The following is an 18,330-nucleotide window of genomic DNA, read 5'->3' as shown; positions in this document are numbered from 1 at the left end:
GACAGAAAAGACTTCTGTTCTTTTGGAACTAAATTTGAGACGGGAGGAGAGACAGAAAATCACAAAAGATCATAATAACCATCGTAAACCATAACAATCATAAACAAGCTAAGGGATAGAAGATAAAGTCAAGCAATCATAAGTAGGTGCTAGGAATAAAATAAAACAGTAATGGGGCAGAGTGACTAGAATGGAGAGAGGGTCTGCTTTGAATAGGGTGGTGTGGGAGGGCCTTTCTCAGAAGGTAATTCTTTAGCAGAGACTTGAATGATAGGAGGGAGTTGTCACCATTTGAAGAGACAGGGAACAGTGTCCCTGATAGAGGGACCAGCAAGTGCAAAATCTTGGTGCATCCAAAGAACAGGGGGTACTGACTTATTGGGAGAACAATAGACAATGAAGGTGGCAGGCCATGATAAGGAATTAGAATTTCTAAAAAGTGCAAATGGCTATGAATGAATGAATGATGTTGGCATGGTGGGATGTACCAAATGTTCTTGCTGGATTTGTCATGTCACCTGAAGTCATAGTTTGTGCATACTAAAGTGTGCAAAAAATATATACCAGAGAACCTCTTTGATTTGGATTACAAGAAGAATTATACTGTGTACAGAAACTACTTGAAGATTGATTTTTGCCATTCGGTATGAAGGAAGGGTTTGACAAGGTCTTACCAGTAGTAGAAACCAGGGGGAGGTTGGCTAGGTAAATCTTTTAGGAGAAGAATGAGTGTTAAAAATCTTCTCCAGCATTTTAGACTATCCATCTCTAGGAGCCAAGTGGTTTGTTAATTATGAGTCCTACCTGTTTCTTAAAACAGTCTCCTATTCACCAAGCCTAGCAGCCACTTCGTTAACCAGGTTTAAGTTACAGAAAGGACTTGAAAGAAATTGTACTAACAGCATTCTTGGATGACCCTCCTCTCCCCAGTATGTATAACTAGGAAGGTTGGGGCTGATGTACAGTCATCTCACTATGGGTGATGAAACTGATCACACTGCACCAAGCAAGGGCCCCACAATGAGACATTTGGAGCAATGGCCACTTTAGCACATTCACCTTCTGTCTCTGAATGAGGTTTATTTAGCCAAAGGGTATCAGCCTGGGAATTTCCTGCAGCATCTTACCGTTAGAGGGTTGGGCTGAAATTCATCCCTGCCTAGGATATATTATTTGAAGAGAGTCCAGAAATGAGGTTGATGGATGGATGCATAATAGAAAGAGGTCAATGAAAAAAAAGTGTGAAAAAACTAGGGGTACCAGCCTAAGCAACAGAAACCTGGATGAGCTGAAAGCTCCATGCCTGCATCAACCCATTTGACTTTGTCCTATGTTTTAAGTTGTTTTGCCCTCATTAGCAGTGTGCTATTCAGAACAAGTCAACCTCTTTGTACTTCACTCAATTTTTTTTTATCTATACACATCTCATCTATGCATCTATGTATTAAAGAAATCATTCTGAAACCATGTTTTAGCAGCAGCACATTTTCAAATAAATTTTCACTAAAAATTATCGTGTCTTGGAGTGATAAGCATTCTTATTTAGGGTCAGGTTCTGAATTTCCAACTCCCGAGGCACCTCTGAGTAACACTTGAGATTCTGATCACTGGATCTGGGCTAGGGCCCAGGAATCTGCCATTTGAAAAAGCCTGTGAGATGATTTTTATTCAGGTGTTTTGGGGATCATGCGTTGGGAATGTGTACTCTAAGATTCTCTGGAACAAGCTTCGGAAAGCTCTGGATTAGCTGATTTGCAAGCAGCCTTCTTGCTCTGACAACCTGTGAATATATCAGCACATGATAAAGACAAAGCTGGGTGTGACATTTCTACTAAGGGCAGAAGAGGAAAAGAAAGGGATTAAATCAGAGGTCAAAAATAGACAAGCAAAAGATGTGTTTTGCTTGGTCTGCATGGTATTTTTAAAATTCAAGAAGTTCAACTCTTAATTTTTGACTTTTTTTTTTTTAAATCAGAAAATGTGATAATTCTGATCCCTCATTTTCATGTGCCATACTTTGGTTGGAGTCAAATCATAGCTGTCTCCTTAAGACAGAACTGTTTATTTCATTTTCCACAATCCTCCCCAATCCCTATAGTGTCACACCTCCTGCACTCCATTCATTTACATCCTGCATCGTGGTGTTTGAGTCTACAACTCTTAGTTGTAGCATTTGAGTTTGATATAACAAAGGGTCCATCTTGAAAATCCTTCTCCACTACAAAGGTCAGGAAATTTCAGTTCTTTAAAAATAAGACAGGCCTAATAAACCTCAGGTAGACTCGATGTACTTCTGGAGGTAGCACAGGGATCCTAGTGCCAAGGAGTCTGTAATTTCTAGAGGCAGGTTGGTTTGTTTGCTATCTGTGAGCTTTGTCATTCACTGTGCTGTGCTCACCATTTCTCGTAGGTGTGCTGATGTGGGAAGTTTTCAGTGAAGGCAAAATCCCGTATGAAAACCGAAGCAACTCGGAGGTGGTAGAAGACATCAGCACCGGATTTCGGTTGTACAAGCCCCGGCTGGCCTCCACACATGTCTACCAGATTATGAATCACTGCTGGAAAGAGGTCAGCGGAGGAAGTGCTTCCCTATTCATTGTCGTATACAATTTCAGGACCTGCCTCCTTCCCTAGAGAAAGGAACCCTCTCAGAAGGATCAGTCAGGAGGGATAACTAATATAGATTAGCAACAATATGACTTTGAGGATCTATTAACGGGATGGATCTCCCATCCCTAAAAAGGAGCTGACGGTGACCTTAAAGGTTATTTGGTTTGCTACATAATGTCACAAGCTATAAGCATAGCTTCAGAGAGGAAGATGGGGTGTGGCCTATGCCAGCTTCCTTCTCGATTTTCTGAGAAGAGAAAAAAAAATATGTAACATCATAAAACCATTAGAAGTTATAGAAATAACTTCGGGAACAAAGTTCATTTGCACTATGAAAATATTAAAATGGCTTAATTTGAGTTCATTTTATTCATTCAGCAATTTCAAACGGGGAGGCAATTACTCCGTACCCACCCGGGTGGCTCATTTACCCCATCCTTGGACTGCAGGCCATGCATGGCTTGAGTCCCATCACTGTGAGTCTTAGTCTTTGCTGAGTTAGAAAATCATACATTTCAGCCAAAGTGGAAAGTTGCTGAAATAGAGAATTAATAAAAATTCAGATCATTATAGGACAAGGTGGAATACAAAAAATTTAGAACACTAGGATTTTGTCTCAGCTTTACCGTTTATTTGCCATTAATCTTTGACAATTCTCTGAACTTCCTTTTTCTTACTGTTGAGAGAATTAAATAATGATCGATCTATGAGTTCACAGAGCTTTTATAATCGGAAAGAAACAAACACTAAAGACATAAACAAGGGCATAAAACAAATCTTATCCACTTCATAAGGATTAGCTGCAATAATAATAATGATGGCTGACATGGAGTTAGCACTTTTTTCCTCTTTTAACTATCATGTATTGATTTTTTTAAAATTAATAGACTTTATTTTTTAACTAAAAGTACGGAGTTCTCATATACCCACCTCACCTGAACAGTTTCACTGTTCACTAACATTTGGCATGAGTGTGATACTTTCGTCACAATTAATGAACTTCTATTAATACATTAACTAAAGTTCATAGTTTACATTAAGGTTCAGTCTTTGTCCTGTAGAGTTCTGTAGGTTTTCACAAATTCATAATGCCATGTATCTGTCACTATAGTATCAGACAGAATAGTTTTACTGCCCTAAAAAATCTCCTGTCCTTCACCCATTTATCCCTCTCCTCATCCCCAGACCACTGACAACTACTGATCTTTTCACTGTCTCCATAGCTTTGCCTTTCTCAGCATGCCATATGTTGTCATCATACAGCGTGTAGTCTTTTCGGACTGGCTTCTTTCACTCAGTAATATGATTTAAGATCCCTCCATGTCTTTTTGTGGCTTAATAACTAATTTCTTTTTATTGTGAAATAATATTCCATTGTATGGATATATCACAACTTATTTATCTACTTACCTACTAAAGGAAATTTTGGTTGCTTTCAGTTTTTGTGTTGTTTGTTTGTTTGGGTTTTGGGGGTTTTGTTTTGTTTTGTTTGAAATGGGGTCTTATTCTGTTACCCAGGCTGGAGTGCAGTGGTGCAATCTCAGCTCACTGCACCCTCTGCCTCCCAGTCTCAAGCGGTTGTCCCACTCGGCCTCCCAAGTAGCTGGGACCACAGACGTGTGCCACTGTGCCAAGCTGATTTTTTGTATTTTTGGTGGAGATGGGGTTTGCCACACTGCCCAGGTGAGCTCAGGCAATCAATCCACCCGCCTCAGGCCTCCTGTAGTGCTGGGATTACAGGTGCGAGTGCTCAGGCAGACTGGTGTCTTTCACTCAGTAATATGACTTTGAGGTCCCTCCATGTCTTTGTGGCTTGATAGCTCATTTCTTTTTATTGCTAAATAATATTCCATTATATGGATATACCACAGTTTGTTTATACATTTACCTGCCAAACGAAATCTTGCTTGCTTTCAGTTTTAAACAATTATGAATAAAGCTGCTATAAATGTTTATGTGGAGATTTTTGTATGCACATAAATTTTCAACTCAATTGGGCAAATGCCTAAGAGTATGCTTGTTGAATCATATGGTAAGACTATGTTTAACTTGTTAAGAAACTGCCAGAATGTCTTCCAAAGTAGCTGTATTATTTTACATTCCCACCAGCAATGAGAGTTCCTCATTAGCATTCGTTGTTTTGGATTTCAGTGGTTCTAATAGATGTCATATTACATTGTTGTTTCAATTTGCATTTTCCTAATGACATATGATGTTAAGTATATTTTCATATGCTTATTTGCCACCTGTATATCTTCTTGGTAATATCTATTCAGATCTTTTGCCCATTTTTCAATCAGGTTGTTTGTTTACTTACTGTTGAGTTTTAAGAGTTCTTGGTATATTTTGGATACAAGTCCTTTATCAGACATGTGCTTTGCAAATATTTTCTCCTAGTCTGTGGCTTGTCTTCTCATTCTCTTGACAGCGTCTTCCACAGAGCAGACTTTTAAAATATTTTAACAAAGCTCAACAACAACTTGTTTATTCATGAATTGTGCTTTTGGTTTACATCTAAAAACTCATTGCCTAGCCCAATGTCACCCAAATTTTCTCCTATGTTATTATGGAAGTTTTATAATTTTGCATTTTTACATTTAGGTCTGTGATCCACTTTGAGTTAATTTTCCTGAAAGGTATAAGGTCTGTGACTAGAGTCATTGTTTCACATTGTCCAATTATTACAGCACTGTTTGTTGAAAAGACTATACCCTTTCTCCTCTGTTCGTTTGTTAAATATTAGTTTACTATATTTATATGGATCTATATCTGGGCTGATCCATTAATCTGCTTGTTTATTCTTTCACTTGTACCATCCTGTCATTACTGTAACTTTAAAGTAAGTCCTGAAGTCAGGTAGGGTCCGTCTTCTAGCTTTGTTGTCCTTCTTCATTATCGTATTGGCTCTCTGGGTCTTTTGCCTCTCCATATAAATGTTACAGTAAGTTTGTCAATATCTACAAAATAACCTGCTGAGATTTTTATTAGGGTTGTATTGAATCTATAAGTGAAGTTGGGAAGAACTAACATTTTAACACTACAGTATCTTCCTGTCCATAAGCATGGAATATCTGTCCATTTATTTAGATCTTCTTTGCTGTCTTTTATTAGAATTTTTAATTTTTTCTCATATAGATCCTGTAGAAATTTTCTGAGATTTATACCCAGATATTTCATATTTTGATGTTCTTTAGCATTAATTTCATGATATATTTTTATATGTGATTTAATTCTCAAAACAATTTCATGAGGTAGATACTATTATTATCCCCATTTTACAAATGACAAAACTGAGGTTCAAAGAGGTTAAATAACCTGCTCAATGTCACACAGCTAATTCATGGTACAACTGAAATTAAACACTAGCCTATTGGATTCCAGAATACTTGCTGTTAAAAACTAGGACAATGTATGTGGAATACAGTCTATATGGAAGCACATATAAAACTCCATAGGGGGTGCTGCTATTAAATTCTGGCTTGTTTTGGATTTACCTATGATACACAAGTACAGGGAGCTTACAGAGTTCTTTTTTCCCTCTCCAGAGACCAGAAGATCGGCCAGCCTTCTCCAGACTGCTGCGTCAACTGGCTGAAATTGCAGAATCGGGACTTTAGTAGAGACTGAGTACCAGGCCACAGGCTGCAGATCCTGAATGGAGGAAGGATATGTCCTCCTTCCATAGAGCATTAGAAGCTGCCACCAACCCAGGACCCTCTAGAGGCAGCCTGGCCTGTGGCATCAGTCCCTGAGTCACCATGGAAGCAGCATCCTGACCACAGCTGGCAGTCAAGCCACAGCTGGAGGGTCAGCCACCAAGCTGGGAGCCAGGCCAGAACAGAAATGATGTCTCTGCCCTCCCTCTAGCCTCTTGTCACATGTGGTGCACAAACCTCAACCTGACAGCTTTCAGGCAGCATTCTTGCACTTCTTAGTAATAGAGAGAGACATGAGTAAGACCCAGATTGCTATTTTTATTGTTATTTTTAACATGAATCTAAAGTTTATGGTTCCAGGGACTTTTTCTTTGACCCAACAACACAGTATCCCAGGATATGGAGGCAAGGGGAACAAAGAACATGACTCTTTTTCTAAGAAAACTGGTGAGTTAACTAAGGTTAGAGTGAGTGTGCTCTGTTGCTGTGATGCTGTCAGCCACAGCTTCCTGCCGTAGAGAATGATAGAACAGCTGCTCACACAGGAGGCCAGATATTCTGAGAAGCAGCTCTATGAGGTTTTACAGAGTATGCTGCTATCTCTCTCCTTGAAGGGAGCATGGTGAGACCCGTTGGACGGATTGGGGTGAGCAGTTCAGGTCCCATGCTTGGAGCATTAGGTATCTGATGTCTGCGCCAGAACAAGAGAACATCTGACGGTGGAGAACCACGTGGTACAAGAAGAGACCTTAGGTTTTATCACTCCCATGCTCAACTTTTATACGAAGCTGTGCAGGTGACTATGTCTCCTCTTCAGCACAGAACGCTTCCACCAGCATGCTGAGAAGAAATGATTACTTCTGAATACTGACTCTGAGGGGCATCCTGTTTTTCCAGTCTCTGGGAATCAGCCCCTTCTCTGCAATATCCGATCCTCACCAACAGAGGGCAGCATTGTGTTGGTCAGTGTTGCTTTGGGGAGCAATTGAAACTTGTTTAGGCCCTAGGGTTGAGCAATTTTAAGGTTGAGACTCCAAGCCTCCTAAAATTCTAGGAGAGAAATAAAGAGTCTGTTCTTGCTCAAACCATCAGGATGGAAACAGTCAGGCACTGACTGGGGTGCTTCTAAGAGGCACGAGAATGCCTACTCTGGCTTGAGCACTTCTGTATGCAAGGTCAATACGTGCTGAGCTAGGAGACTTTCCTGCACTATCTCTGTTCACCCTGGGTTCACATCTCCATGAGACAGTATTATTATTCCCATTTTACAAATAATGTAACTGAGGCTTTAAAAAACCAAGATATCTGCCCAAAGTGACGGAACTAGAAAGTCTAGAGCTGGCATTCTAGCCCAAATCTGTCTGACCCCAATACACAGATTCTTTATTCCTATTCGACACTGCCTCCTACTGAAAATGAAAGGGATTGAAGAGGGAATAAATACAACAGAGAGGAAAGATGGAAAGTGAGTAAAGAAGTAAATATAGAACCACTAGCGAATAGTGTTGCTCTGGCAGAGACCACTGTGGTTGATGGCATGGCCCTCCAACTTGGAATAGGATTTTCCTTTTCCTACTCTGTATCCTTACCTTGGTCATGTTAATGACTTTGGAATTATTCAGTTAATGAACCCTTTAATTCTCACAACCCACCAGTCATGTTGCTTGAAGCCATTTATAGATGAGCTTCAAAGCAACTTTAAAAGATTCTTCTGTAGAAGTATGACTTCTTCCTTTTCAGCTGTAGTCTTCTTGAACACTTCATGACGAGGGACATTCCCTGATATAAGAGAGGATGATGTTGCAATTGGCTCTTTCTAAATCATGTGACATTTTGACTGACTTGAGATTCAGATGCATAACTTTTAATTATAATTATTGTGAAGTGCAGAGCCTCAAGATAAAACTCTGTCATTCAGAAGATGATTCTACTCAGCTTATCCAAAATTATCTCTGTTTCCTTTTTAGAATTTTGTACATTATCTTTTGGAACCCTTAATTAGAGATGATTTCTGGAACATTCAGTCTAGAAAGAAAACATTGGAATTGACTGATCTCTGTGGTTTGGTTTAGAAAATTCCCCTGTGCATGGTATTATCTTTTTCAAGCTCAGATTCATCAAAGCCTTAACCGAACACGTGTAGATACTTCACCTTCCGGTGTCCTATCCCGCAAAATGGGCTTCCTGCCTGGTTTTTCTCTTCTCACATTTTGTAAATGGTCCCCTGTGTTTGTAGAGAACTCCCTTATGCAGAGTTTTGGTTCTAGTTTTATTTTGTAGATTTTGCATTTTGTACCTTTTGAGACTATGTATTTATATTTGGATCAGATGCATATTTATTAATGTACAGTCACTGCTAGTGTTGAAAATAAAAATGTTACAAATACCTGTTATCCTTTGTAGAGCACACAGAGTTAAAAGTTGAATATAGCAATATTAAAGTTGTGTTTTAAGAAATGTGGTGCATAGGGCCTGGGTTCCGTATTTATTTAAATCGCAAACTCTCAGAAATTTTCCTTAAGTAAAAATGGTTACATGGTTTCATTTTCCACAGACAATTAAAGACTACATATCATTGAACAACATTCATTCAACAAGTAAATATCAAATGTTCCTATGGGTCATGCACACAGCTCAGTGTATGTATCCTCATGAAAACAAAGATGGAAAAGGCATAGTCTTTACTTCTAAAAAATTCCTAGTCTGATTGAAAAGGAAAACATATAAAGAAATAAAATTATGATACAATAATTAGGGCAACAACAAAAAACTGGTCAAAGAAGAGAAGAGCCCAGAAAAAGTGATGGAATCTATCAGGGAAAGGATGACACCAAGGGAAACTTCTTAGAGCCCTGATACTCAAAGTGTGATCCCTGGACAAGCAGTAATAGCATCACCATGTTGTGAGAAATGCAGATTCTTAGGCTTCTTCCTCACCTACTGAGCAAGAATCTTCATATTAACAAGATCTGCAGGTAATTGTATACACATTAAAGTTTAAGAAGCACTGTCACAAGGATATACTGTCTAACCCAGTTTTGAAGATAAATTTATGAGTTACAAGGTAAGTAAGTGGGCAGAAGTAAGAGAAATACTTTCCAGGTAGAGAGAACAGGATGTATTGGGAAGCTATTGTCAGTTCACTATTGCTGGAGAGCGCGTGCATGCGCACGTGTGTGTGTGTGTGTGTGTGTGTGTATTTTCTCAGCAAGGGTAAGGATGATAAAAGAGGTGGGCAAATTGAAACTGAATCTATAAATCTAGGCAAGAACTATATTTAAAAGACCAGCAAGTTGGAATTTCACCCTATAGGTAGAAAAGATGTCATGGCACAGCAAGAGAAGGTCAAATTTGTGATCTGTGTTTAAGAGTATATTCTGGCAGCAGCATAGTGAATGAATTTGAGAAAGGCAAAGCCAGTGGAAAAGAAACTAATTCGAAGAAGATTTTTGCCTTGTTCACAGTACCATATTATTTTTCCTAATCATTCACTGTCATCTGCTGTGTGGGTGATATATGGAAATTGTAATTTGGAGTTCGTCACTTACCGTTGGATAACAAAAAAATAGCTTTCCCTCTTAAAATCCCAGTAATATAAAGGCTGGGTGGTTATAGTTTTGGTGTGCTGAGCACTCTGTGCCTTTCAGTCCACCAAATGCCCAGCTCCATTGCAGGAGCCAGTTTGTGTGCCAACCACTGAGCATGGATGAGAAAGCTCAAGGCTTCCATGCAGTCCTTTCTAGAACTCACCTCTGGGCTTGAATCCCACTGCCAAATCATCCACACGAGAAAGTCAAAAGCAGATTGGAGGAACAGATCTGCTTCTCAGACGATTTTTCCTGCAGACCTTGCTCTTCTCAGAATCTCCTAACACCTAAGGCCACCCTTTTGAGGAGACAGAAATACCTCATTCAGCAAGACAGGGAGTATGTGCATCATCAGGTGCGGAAACAGCTCCAGATTCCCAATTAGAGGGCTTGGGAAAGTGGCCTGGTCAGGAAGAGAGGGTTAGGGGTGGAAGCTGCATTTGAACAGTAAGCACATGGTTTTACTTTAGAATAGATGTTAATTTGCGTGGGCTTTAACGGGGAAGGTGCTGAAATTTTGGTGCACTGAGGCTTACTTCCCAGAGCCACCCCTTGGTACCAGCACTAGGGGTGTGTATGGTTGTGTAACGGTGTGTCTGCAATGACTTTGAGATTCTCCCTAAGGTACAATGTATAGGATAACAGAATCAGATAATGAGTGGTAGAAGGAGTTTTAGAGGTCATTTATTTATTTCATAAATGTTTACTATTCACCTACTATGGCTCTTTGTTAGGTACATGATCTAAAAAGATGACTAAGATATCTTATCAGTTAGGGACCAAGCATGTCACCATCAAATTAGTATAATTCGAGGAGAACTTTTTCACAAAGGACAATTTAAAACTGTGTGGCTCAGTTTGGGAGAATCTTAGAAAGTGGTACAGAGGAAAACAACAGCTGAGCACTCATGCTATCGTTTGAATGTTTGTGCTCCTCCAAAACTCCTATTGAAACAATCTCCAGTGCAATAGTATTAAGTGGTGAGGCCTGTAGGAGGTGATCAGGTCGTGAGGGCTCTGCGCTTATGAATCAGATTACTGCCCTTATGAAAAGGTTTGAGGAGTTAGTCCCTTTCTGCCCTTTACCCTTCTGCCATATGAGAACACAGCAACAAGGTGTCATCTGTGGAGCAGAAAGCGAACCCTGACCAGATACTGAATCTGCTGGCACCGTGGTCTTAAGCTTCCCAGTCCCCAGTACTGTGAGAAATACATTTCTGTGCTTTATAAATTACCCAGTCTAAGGTATTTCATTATAGCAGCTTGAGTACCTTGAAACAAGTAGTTATCACCCCCTAGGCCCGAAGGGATGATGAGCGGGAGTGGTCATTTAAATATGGAAGGAGAATATTAGAGAGTGCTGCCTTAAAGGAGAAGACCTTTAGTAAGGGACAGAGGAAACCCAAGGCAATATCACAGGGAGGAAGCCAAGGGCATCAATACCCTGCCTCACTCTCCTTCCTTCCTCCCATCAACTGGGTCTTCTATTGGTCAAATCCCACTGAAGGCAGAGGACAAGGAAGCCGTAGTAGGGTAGTCCATAGAGGTCGGTCTCCAGGACCAGAGTGCAGGGTGAGAGAGTGGAGTGGATCTGGAGAGACAAAGAGAAGATACCTAGTACAGACACCATCCTTCCTACAAGAGGGCTCAGCGTAGTGAAAAAGTTCAACACATAAACAAATGCAATCGATTCTCATTACTCATAGATTCTGTATTGGTAAGTTTGTCTACTGGCTAAAATTTATTTAGAACCCCAAAATCAACCCTGGAGGCCTTTCCTGCAGTCATTCATGACATGGCCAAGTGTAGAGCAGTGAAAATTTTGCGTTGCTCCACATACACATTCCCAACTGAGGTCAAACAGAGCGGTGTTCAGCTCTCATGCTGCAAGCAAGTGACTTTTCTCAGTCTATTTAGTGACACATTTTCTGCATTTCTGTACTTTTTTCTGGTGATTTTGCTGTTTAAAATGGCCCCCAGCCAGGCATGGTGGCTCACGCCTGTAATCCCAGCACTTTGAGAGGCTAAGGCGGGTAGATCACCTGAGGTCAGGAATTTGAGACCAGCCTGGCCAACATAAAGTGAAACCCCATCTCTACTAAAAAAAAATACAAAAATTAGTTGAGTGTGGTGGTGCATGTCTGTAGTCGCAGCTATTTGGGAAGCTGAGGCAGGAGAATCGCTTGAACCTAGGAGGTGGAGGTTGCACTGAGATGAGATCCTGCCACTGTGCTCTAGCCTGGGTGACAGAGCAAGACTTCATCTAAAAGATAAATAAATAAATAAAATGCCTCCCAAAATGTAGTGCTGACATGCTGTCTAGTGTTCCTAACTGCAAAAAAGCTGTTACTTCGATAAGGTATGAGTTATAGTACTGTTGATTGTGAGTTCAATGTTAATAAATCAATAATATACATTAAATAAGGTGTTTTTTCTTTTTTAACAGAAACATGCATAGAACAAAGTTATGTATTGATCAGTTGACAAAAGTGTGGTGAACAGGGGCTTGCAGGAACCTAACCCTTTATTTCTCCTAGAAGCAATGGTTCAGTATTTGCTAACTCAGTGTTCACGGCAACTTTACAGAATTACTGAATAATAAGAACCAACTATAATTACAAAGAGCTGTTGTAGGTTATGCAATGTAGCTACAGTCACAGTACTGCAAGAGCACAGATAATTAAGTAAACACACCTAAGGGATCAGGAAGGGCCTCACAGGGGAAGTGAAGTTTGAGATGTGCATTGATGGGTAAATGAGAGTTCCCAGGAAGGAGTGGGTCCGGAAGGGCATTTCAGGTGGAGAAATTAGCAGGCATAAAAAGGCATCTTATTCCAACTTCTTTCCCTGCATTATTTTCATGATAGGTCTAGGACCTTCGAGGCCCAAACCAAGTGCTGGCCACAATCACATGAGAGACAACTGAAGGAGTCAAGCACAGTTGACCTTGAACAACATGGAGGTTAGTGATCCCAACCCCTTTCACTGTAGAAAATCCATGTATAATTTTTAATGTTCCAAAAACTTAACTGCTAATAGCCTACTGTTGACTGTAAGCCTTATTGATAATGTGAACTGTTGATTAACACATATTTTGTATGTCTTACATTTATTATATACTGTATTCTTATAACAAACAAAATAGTTGCGGAAAAGAAAATGTTATTTAGAATATCAAATGGAAGAGAAAATATATTTAGTATTCATTAAATGGAGGTGGATCATCACAAAGGTCTTCATCCTCATTGTCTTCACACTGAGAAGGTTGAGGAGAAGGAGGAAAAGGAGAGTTGGTTTTGCTATCTCAAGAGTAATAGAAGCAGAAAAGGTGGAGGAGGTAGAAAGTGGAGGCAGGAGAGGCAGGTACACTCAATGTAACTTTACAGAAATACATCATAATTTCTGTTTGACTTTTTGCCTTCTCATTTCTCTAAAAATGTTTCTGTATAATACAAATCCTTCTTTCACTATTTGTCTTAGTTTCAGTGCCCACATCATAGAAGGGTCCATGGGATAACAGAAGTCAAAAGTCATCTTGAGTAACCAAAACCCGTTGCCAGATTGTCTAACATCAATTTGTTTTCCGATATTGCCTCTTTTACCTCGTCTTCCTTATTGTCTGGTACTGGTTCAGTAGCACTCATCTCCATCAAGTTGTCATCTTCTGTCAATCCCTCTGGAGTGGCATCTATTAGCTCTTGATTTCTCCAAGATCCGTATCTTGAGACCCTTCACACAGACCTCTCACCTACCTTTTTGCCATATGCTCAATCTCTTTCATGATTTTCTTAATTGGCTCTGTTGTAAATCCTGTGAAGTTATGCACAACATCTGAACACAGTTTTCTCCAGCAGGAACTTGTTGTTTTGGGCTTGATGGCTTTCATAGCTTTTCCTGTAACAAAGATGGCATCTTCAAAAGTGCAATCCTTCCAGACTTTCTTGATGTTCTATCAGGGTTCTCTTTCACAGCGTTGACAATCTTTTCCAAAGAGTATCATATATAATGGGAATTAAAGGCCCTTATGACCCCCTGATCTAGAGGCTGGATTAGAGATGTGTTTGGGGGCAAGTAGACCACTTTGATGCCTTCAGTGTTGAACTCATGGGGTTCTAGATAACCAAGAGGCATCCTCCAATATCAAAAGAACCTTGAAAGGCAGACTCTTAGTGGCAAGGTACTTCCTGACTTCAGGGACAAAACATGGATGGAACTAATCCAGAAAGAGTTCTCATTGTCCAGGCCTTCTTGTTGTACAACCAAAAGACCGGCAGCTGGTGTTTAACAGTTCCCTTCAAGGCTTAGGGGTTAGCAGCTTTATAGGTAAGGGCAGTCCCGATGATAAGCCTGACTGCATCTGCACAAAAGAGCAGAGTTCGCCTGTCCTTTCCTATCTTAAATTCTGGTGATCGCTTCTTTTCCTTATTAATCAATGTTTTTTGTGGCTTTCCCCCACCCCAGAATAGGGTACTTTCATCCAAATTAAAAACCTGTTCAGGCAATTAGTTATCCTTTCCCCTCCATGATTTTGTTAATGGCATCTGATAATTCATCTGCTGCCTCTTGGTCGGCAGAAGCTGCTTCTCCTGTTATCTTGACATTTTTTAAGCCAAACCTCTTTCTAAAATTATCAAACCATCTTTGCTGGCATTAAATTATTCGGCTTTAGATCTTTCACCTTTCTTTTGCCTTAAGTTATCATATAATGACTTCACTTTTTCCTGACTCATATTAGAGTCTATGGGTACGTCTTTCTTATAGCAATCTTTATAGCAATGCACCCACCTAAAACCTGCATTTTCAATATGAACTAAAATGGTATTTCACCAAAAGTGCAAGGTTTTCATACCTGCTGGGAGCTGCAGCTACTGCTTCATGAATTTATTTTTTCCTTCTTTTCTTTTCCTTCCTTCCTTCCTTCCTTCCTTCCTTCCTTCCTTCCTTCCTTCCTTCCTTCCTTCCTTCCTTCCTTCTACAGTGGTCCTTATGCTAAATTCATTCATCTTAAAATGATGGACAACTGCAGATTCAGACTTCAATCTAGGGTATATATCAAGCAATTCAGTTATTTTCTTGTAATGTCATGACTTTTCTCTGCTTTTCGGGAACACTATCAGCATCACTAGTGTCACTTCATGTGGGTTCCATGGTGTTATTCAAGGTCTGCTGTATTACACTAAACATGATGAAAAATGTTCCATCATGAGAACCAGGAGATATCACATTTTACTCTGATATCCAATTAACTGCAGAGATGAATTGCTCACTCAGAGATAATTAGCATCACACAGCACTTGAAGTGGATACTGGCAACACTTGAGTTCACCACAATAGCAACAAGAGATGGCCACAGGCCAGGCGTGGTGGCACACACCTGTAATCCCAGCACTTTGGGAGGCTGAGACGGGAGGATCGCCTGAGATCAGGAGTTCGAGACCAGCCCGGCTAACACGGTGAAACTCTATCTCTGCTAAAAATACAAAAATTAGCCAGGTGTGGGGGCACACGCCCGTAATCCCAGCCACTCGGGAGGCTGAGGCAGGAGAATCACTTGAACCTGGGAGGTGGAGGTTGCAGTGAGCCAAGATCACACCACTGCACTCCAGCCTGGGCGACAGAGTGAGACTCCATCTCAGAAAGAAAATCATAATAATAATCCCATTTCTGAGCATTTATTACGTGCTAAACTGCTTAGTGTGTTACATTATCATTTCACATAACCTTCACAAGAATCTAAAGGATATACTTTTTCGTTTTGCTTTGTTTTGTTTTGAGACAGTGTTTTGCTCTGTTGCCTAGGCTGGAATGCAGCTGCACCATCTTGGCTCACTGCAACCTCTTCCTCCTGGGCGCAAGCGATTCTCCTGCCTATAAAATGAGGCAATTTTGAGCAAGTGGTCAATGGCCAATGTAAATTCTGTAACTGACCATCAAGTTTCTCTTTTCCTGCCACCCACATAAATACTTGGAACCAAACGTTAGCAAGTTCATAGCAGGTAGACTTGTGATTGATTTTTGTTGTTTTGTTTACATTTTGGTCTTATGTACATTTGATTCTCCATCTCATCTTTATACTCTTTTCCTTCCTTTTAAAAAATTTCTTGCTGATTCTTAATTTTTTAACAATGTATTCCTGTAACTTACATTTAATATGTTTTTAGAATAAGGAAGCGTATTAGTAAATACATGGACTTAGCTTGGAAGAGGGAAAGTGAGATTGTATGAGATTGTGGTAAAATGCATGGGTTTGACTTCACTACTTTGGGCAAATTTTTAAACCTTAATTGCCTCAATTATAAAAATGGGAAAAATGATTATATTTTCCTCATAGAAAAATTGTGAAAAATTATATGAGATAATGTACTTGGTAAATGTTAGCCATTATTGTTATTATTATTATTTATATTTTCCCTTCATGCCCATTCCAGATACTTCATTACTGGTGTCTATAAAGCAGGGTCTCCTGATAGTTTTAAATTTTTTTTTTTTTTTTTTTGAAACGGAGTTTCGCTCTTGTTGCCCAGGCTGAAGTGAAATGGCGTGATCTCGGCTCACCACAACCTCCACCTCTCGGGTTCAAGCAATTCTCCTGCCTCACCCTCCTGAGTAGCTGGGATTACAGGCGCCCACTACCATGCCTAGCTAATTTTTTGCACTTTTAGTAGAAATGGGGTTTCACTATGTTGGCCAGGCTGGGCTCAAACTCCTGACCTCAGGCAATCTACCTGCCTCGGCCTCCCAAAGTGCTGGAATTATAACTTGAAGCTTTTCTAAAACACAAGGCAATGTTGCCACATGGACGACACATGGGCCACAGCTTTGCAAGTACCAAAGCAATTCTTATTGATATCATCTACCATTTCATTGCTGATGGCACAGCTTGGGGTTGGATGTGAAGGAAATCTGAAGGCAGTAGACAGATAGCTATACATTTCAGTGGCAAAGTTTAAAAATGTCATCTATGGTTGTTCATTCCATCCATTTTTACTGAACTCCTGCTAAGTACCAGGCTCCGAGGATGCAATGGGAAAGCAAGACAGACATATCCCTGCTCCCTTAGATTTTATGGTCTCATGGTGGAATACAGGCAAGTGTATTGACAATTATATCACAGATTATACGTGGGATGATAGAGGGAGCCCAGGCAGCTAAGGGCACATAGATAACCAATCTCAAGCTAACCCAGACATGTAGGAATCTTGGAGGAAGCAGCATCTAAAGGGATACCAGATGAACAGAACTTCATCAGGTAAACTGGAAAATCAAGTGTGGAATGTGGAGGGAGGGAATGCCGGCACAGAAAGGGCCATTCAAGAAGCCTTGCATGTACGAATGTCAGGCACAACAAAGAACACAGTAAGTTTGAGGAACTAAAAGCTGTTCCTTTTAGCTGAAGCACAGCAAGCTTGTTCACAGGGAGAGATAGCTGCCAGCTCTTGAAGACTCTCTCCGGCCACTGGAGAGAGTCTGGGCTTCATCGGGGGGGCAGTGGGGAGCTAGGGAAGTGCCTTAAGCCTGGGAGGGGCATGCCCTTTGTTTTAACTCATGTAATTTTCCACATTCAGAAGGATGTTGGAGTGCATCCAACCTACTTCATTTAATAGGTGGGGAAACAGAGGTGAGGCTCCTTGCCCAAGATCATTCTTCTGTTAGTTGCAAAACTAGGACCAAAAGACAAGCCTCTGGATTTCCAACACAGTGGCTTCAAAAGACCATACTGCTCTCCTTTTTACACAAGTAGAACTCAGAGGTCAGGAAGTTATTTTTGCCTAAGATCTAACCAAATATACATGTAATAGGCTTTTCTGTTTTTAGGCAATTTGTTCCTGAAGGTGAGACAGCGAAAGAACAACAGGGAGAAATACGTCTTCCAAAAAACGATACTATCTGAAATAATGTGCCCCTTAGAATGAAAACCTGACTTATTGGGATTCTCATTGTAAAGTATTTGTAATCATTGAACTTGACATCCCAAGGATCACGGTGGAAAATGAAACATTTTTTAAAAAGGAAACCTCGGTTCTGTTTTTAAACCCATCCTTCACAAACACTCCCACAGCTTTTCACACAGAACCAGGGACAGAAATGTATGTATATATATATATGTCATTTTTTTTCTGAAATAGCAATTTGAATTGGAATTAGTGATTTAAGATCAAACCACAAGGGATTATGGATTCTGAGCACTTGGGAAATAAGGTGAGATCAGTAAGGGCAAGCAAAGGCTTCTACAAGTCCTTTGCCGGAGCTTGAATAACGGGGCTCCTCTACAAATTGCCCTTATTAGGAATAGCTGAGTGATTAAGTATAAATTTGTGGACCCTAGGAAACCACTCCTTATGTCTACATACACTCCACAATGTCTTAAAGGCTTTCAAATTATTTACCCTGTAAGGTATAAAAGGCAACCGTCATTCCCTGTGTTGCAGATATGGTGACCTCTGTGGAGCAGAGTGGTGAAGTAACCTGCTCAGGTG

The 18,330-nt window shown here is 40.2% G+C and overlaps 1 protein-coding gene across 1 annotated transcript in view; it reads left to right on the top strand.

The window, feature by feature from the left end:
* ITK (IL2 inducible T cell kinase) overlaps positions 1-8,723 on the top strand; it is a 74,964-nt gene extending 66,241 nt beyond the window's left edge. Inside the window, exons 16-17 of the mRNA XM_008015137.3 lie at positions 2,411-2,568; positions 6,156-8,723. Coding sequence (XP_008013328.1) covers positions 2,411-2,568; positions 6,156-6,227 — 230 coding nt within the window. The 3' untranslated portion in view covers positions 6,228-8,723. The remainder of the gene's footprint in view (positions 1-2,410; positions 2,569-6,155) is intronic.
* The last annotated feature ends 9,607 nt before the right edge of the window (positions 8,724-18,330 follow it).

The sequence above is a fragment of the Chlorocebus sabaeus genome, chromosome 23 (genome assembly GCF_047675955.1).
Source record: "Chlorocebus sabaeus isolate Y175 chromosome 23, mChlSab1.0.hap1, whole genome shotgun sequence".
Lineage (NCBI taxonomy): Eukaryota > Metazoa > Chordata > Mammalia > Primates > Cercopithecidae > Chlorocebus > Chlorocebus sabaeus.
Note: the sequence above shows the minus strand (reverse complement) of the source record. Positions and strands in the feature narration are given on the sequence as shown.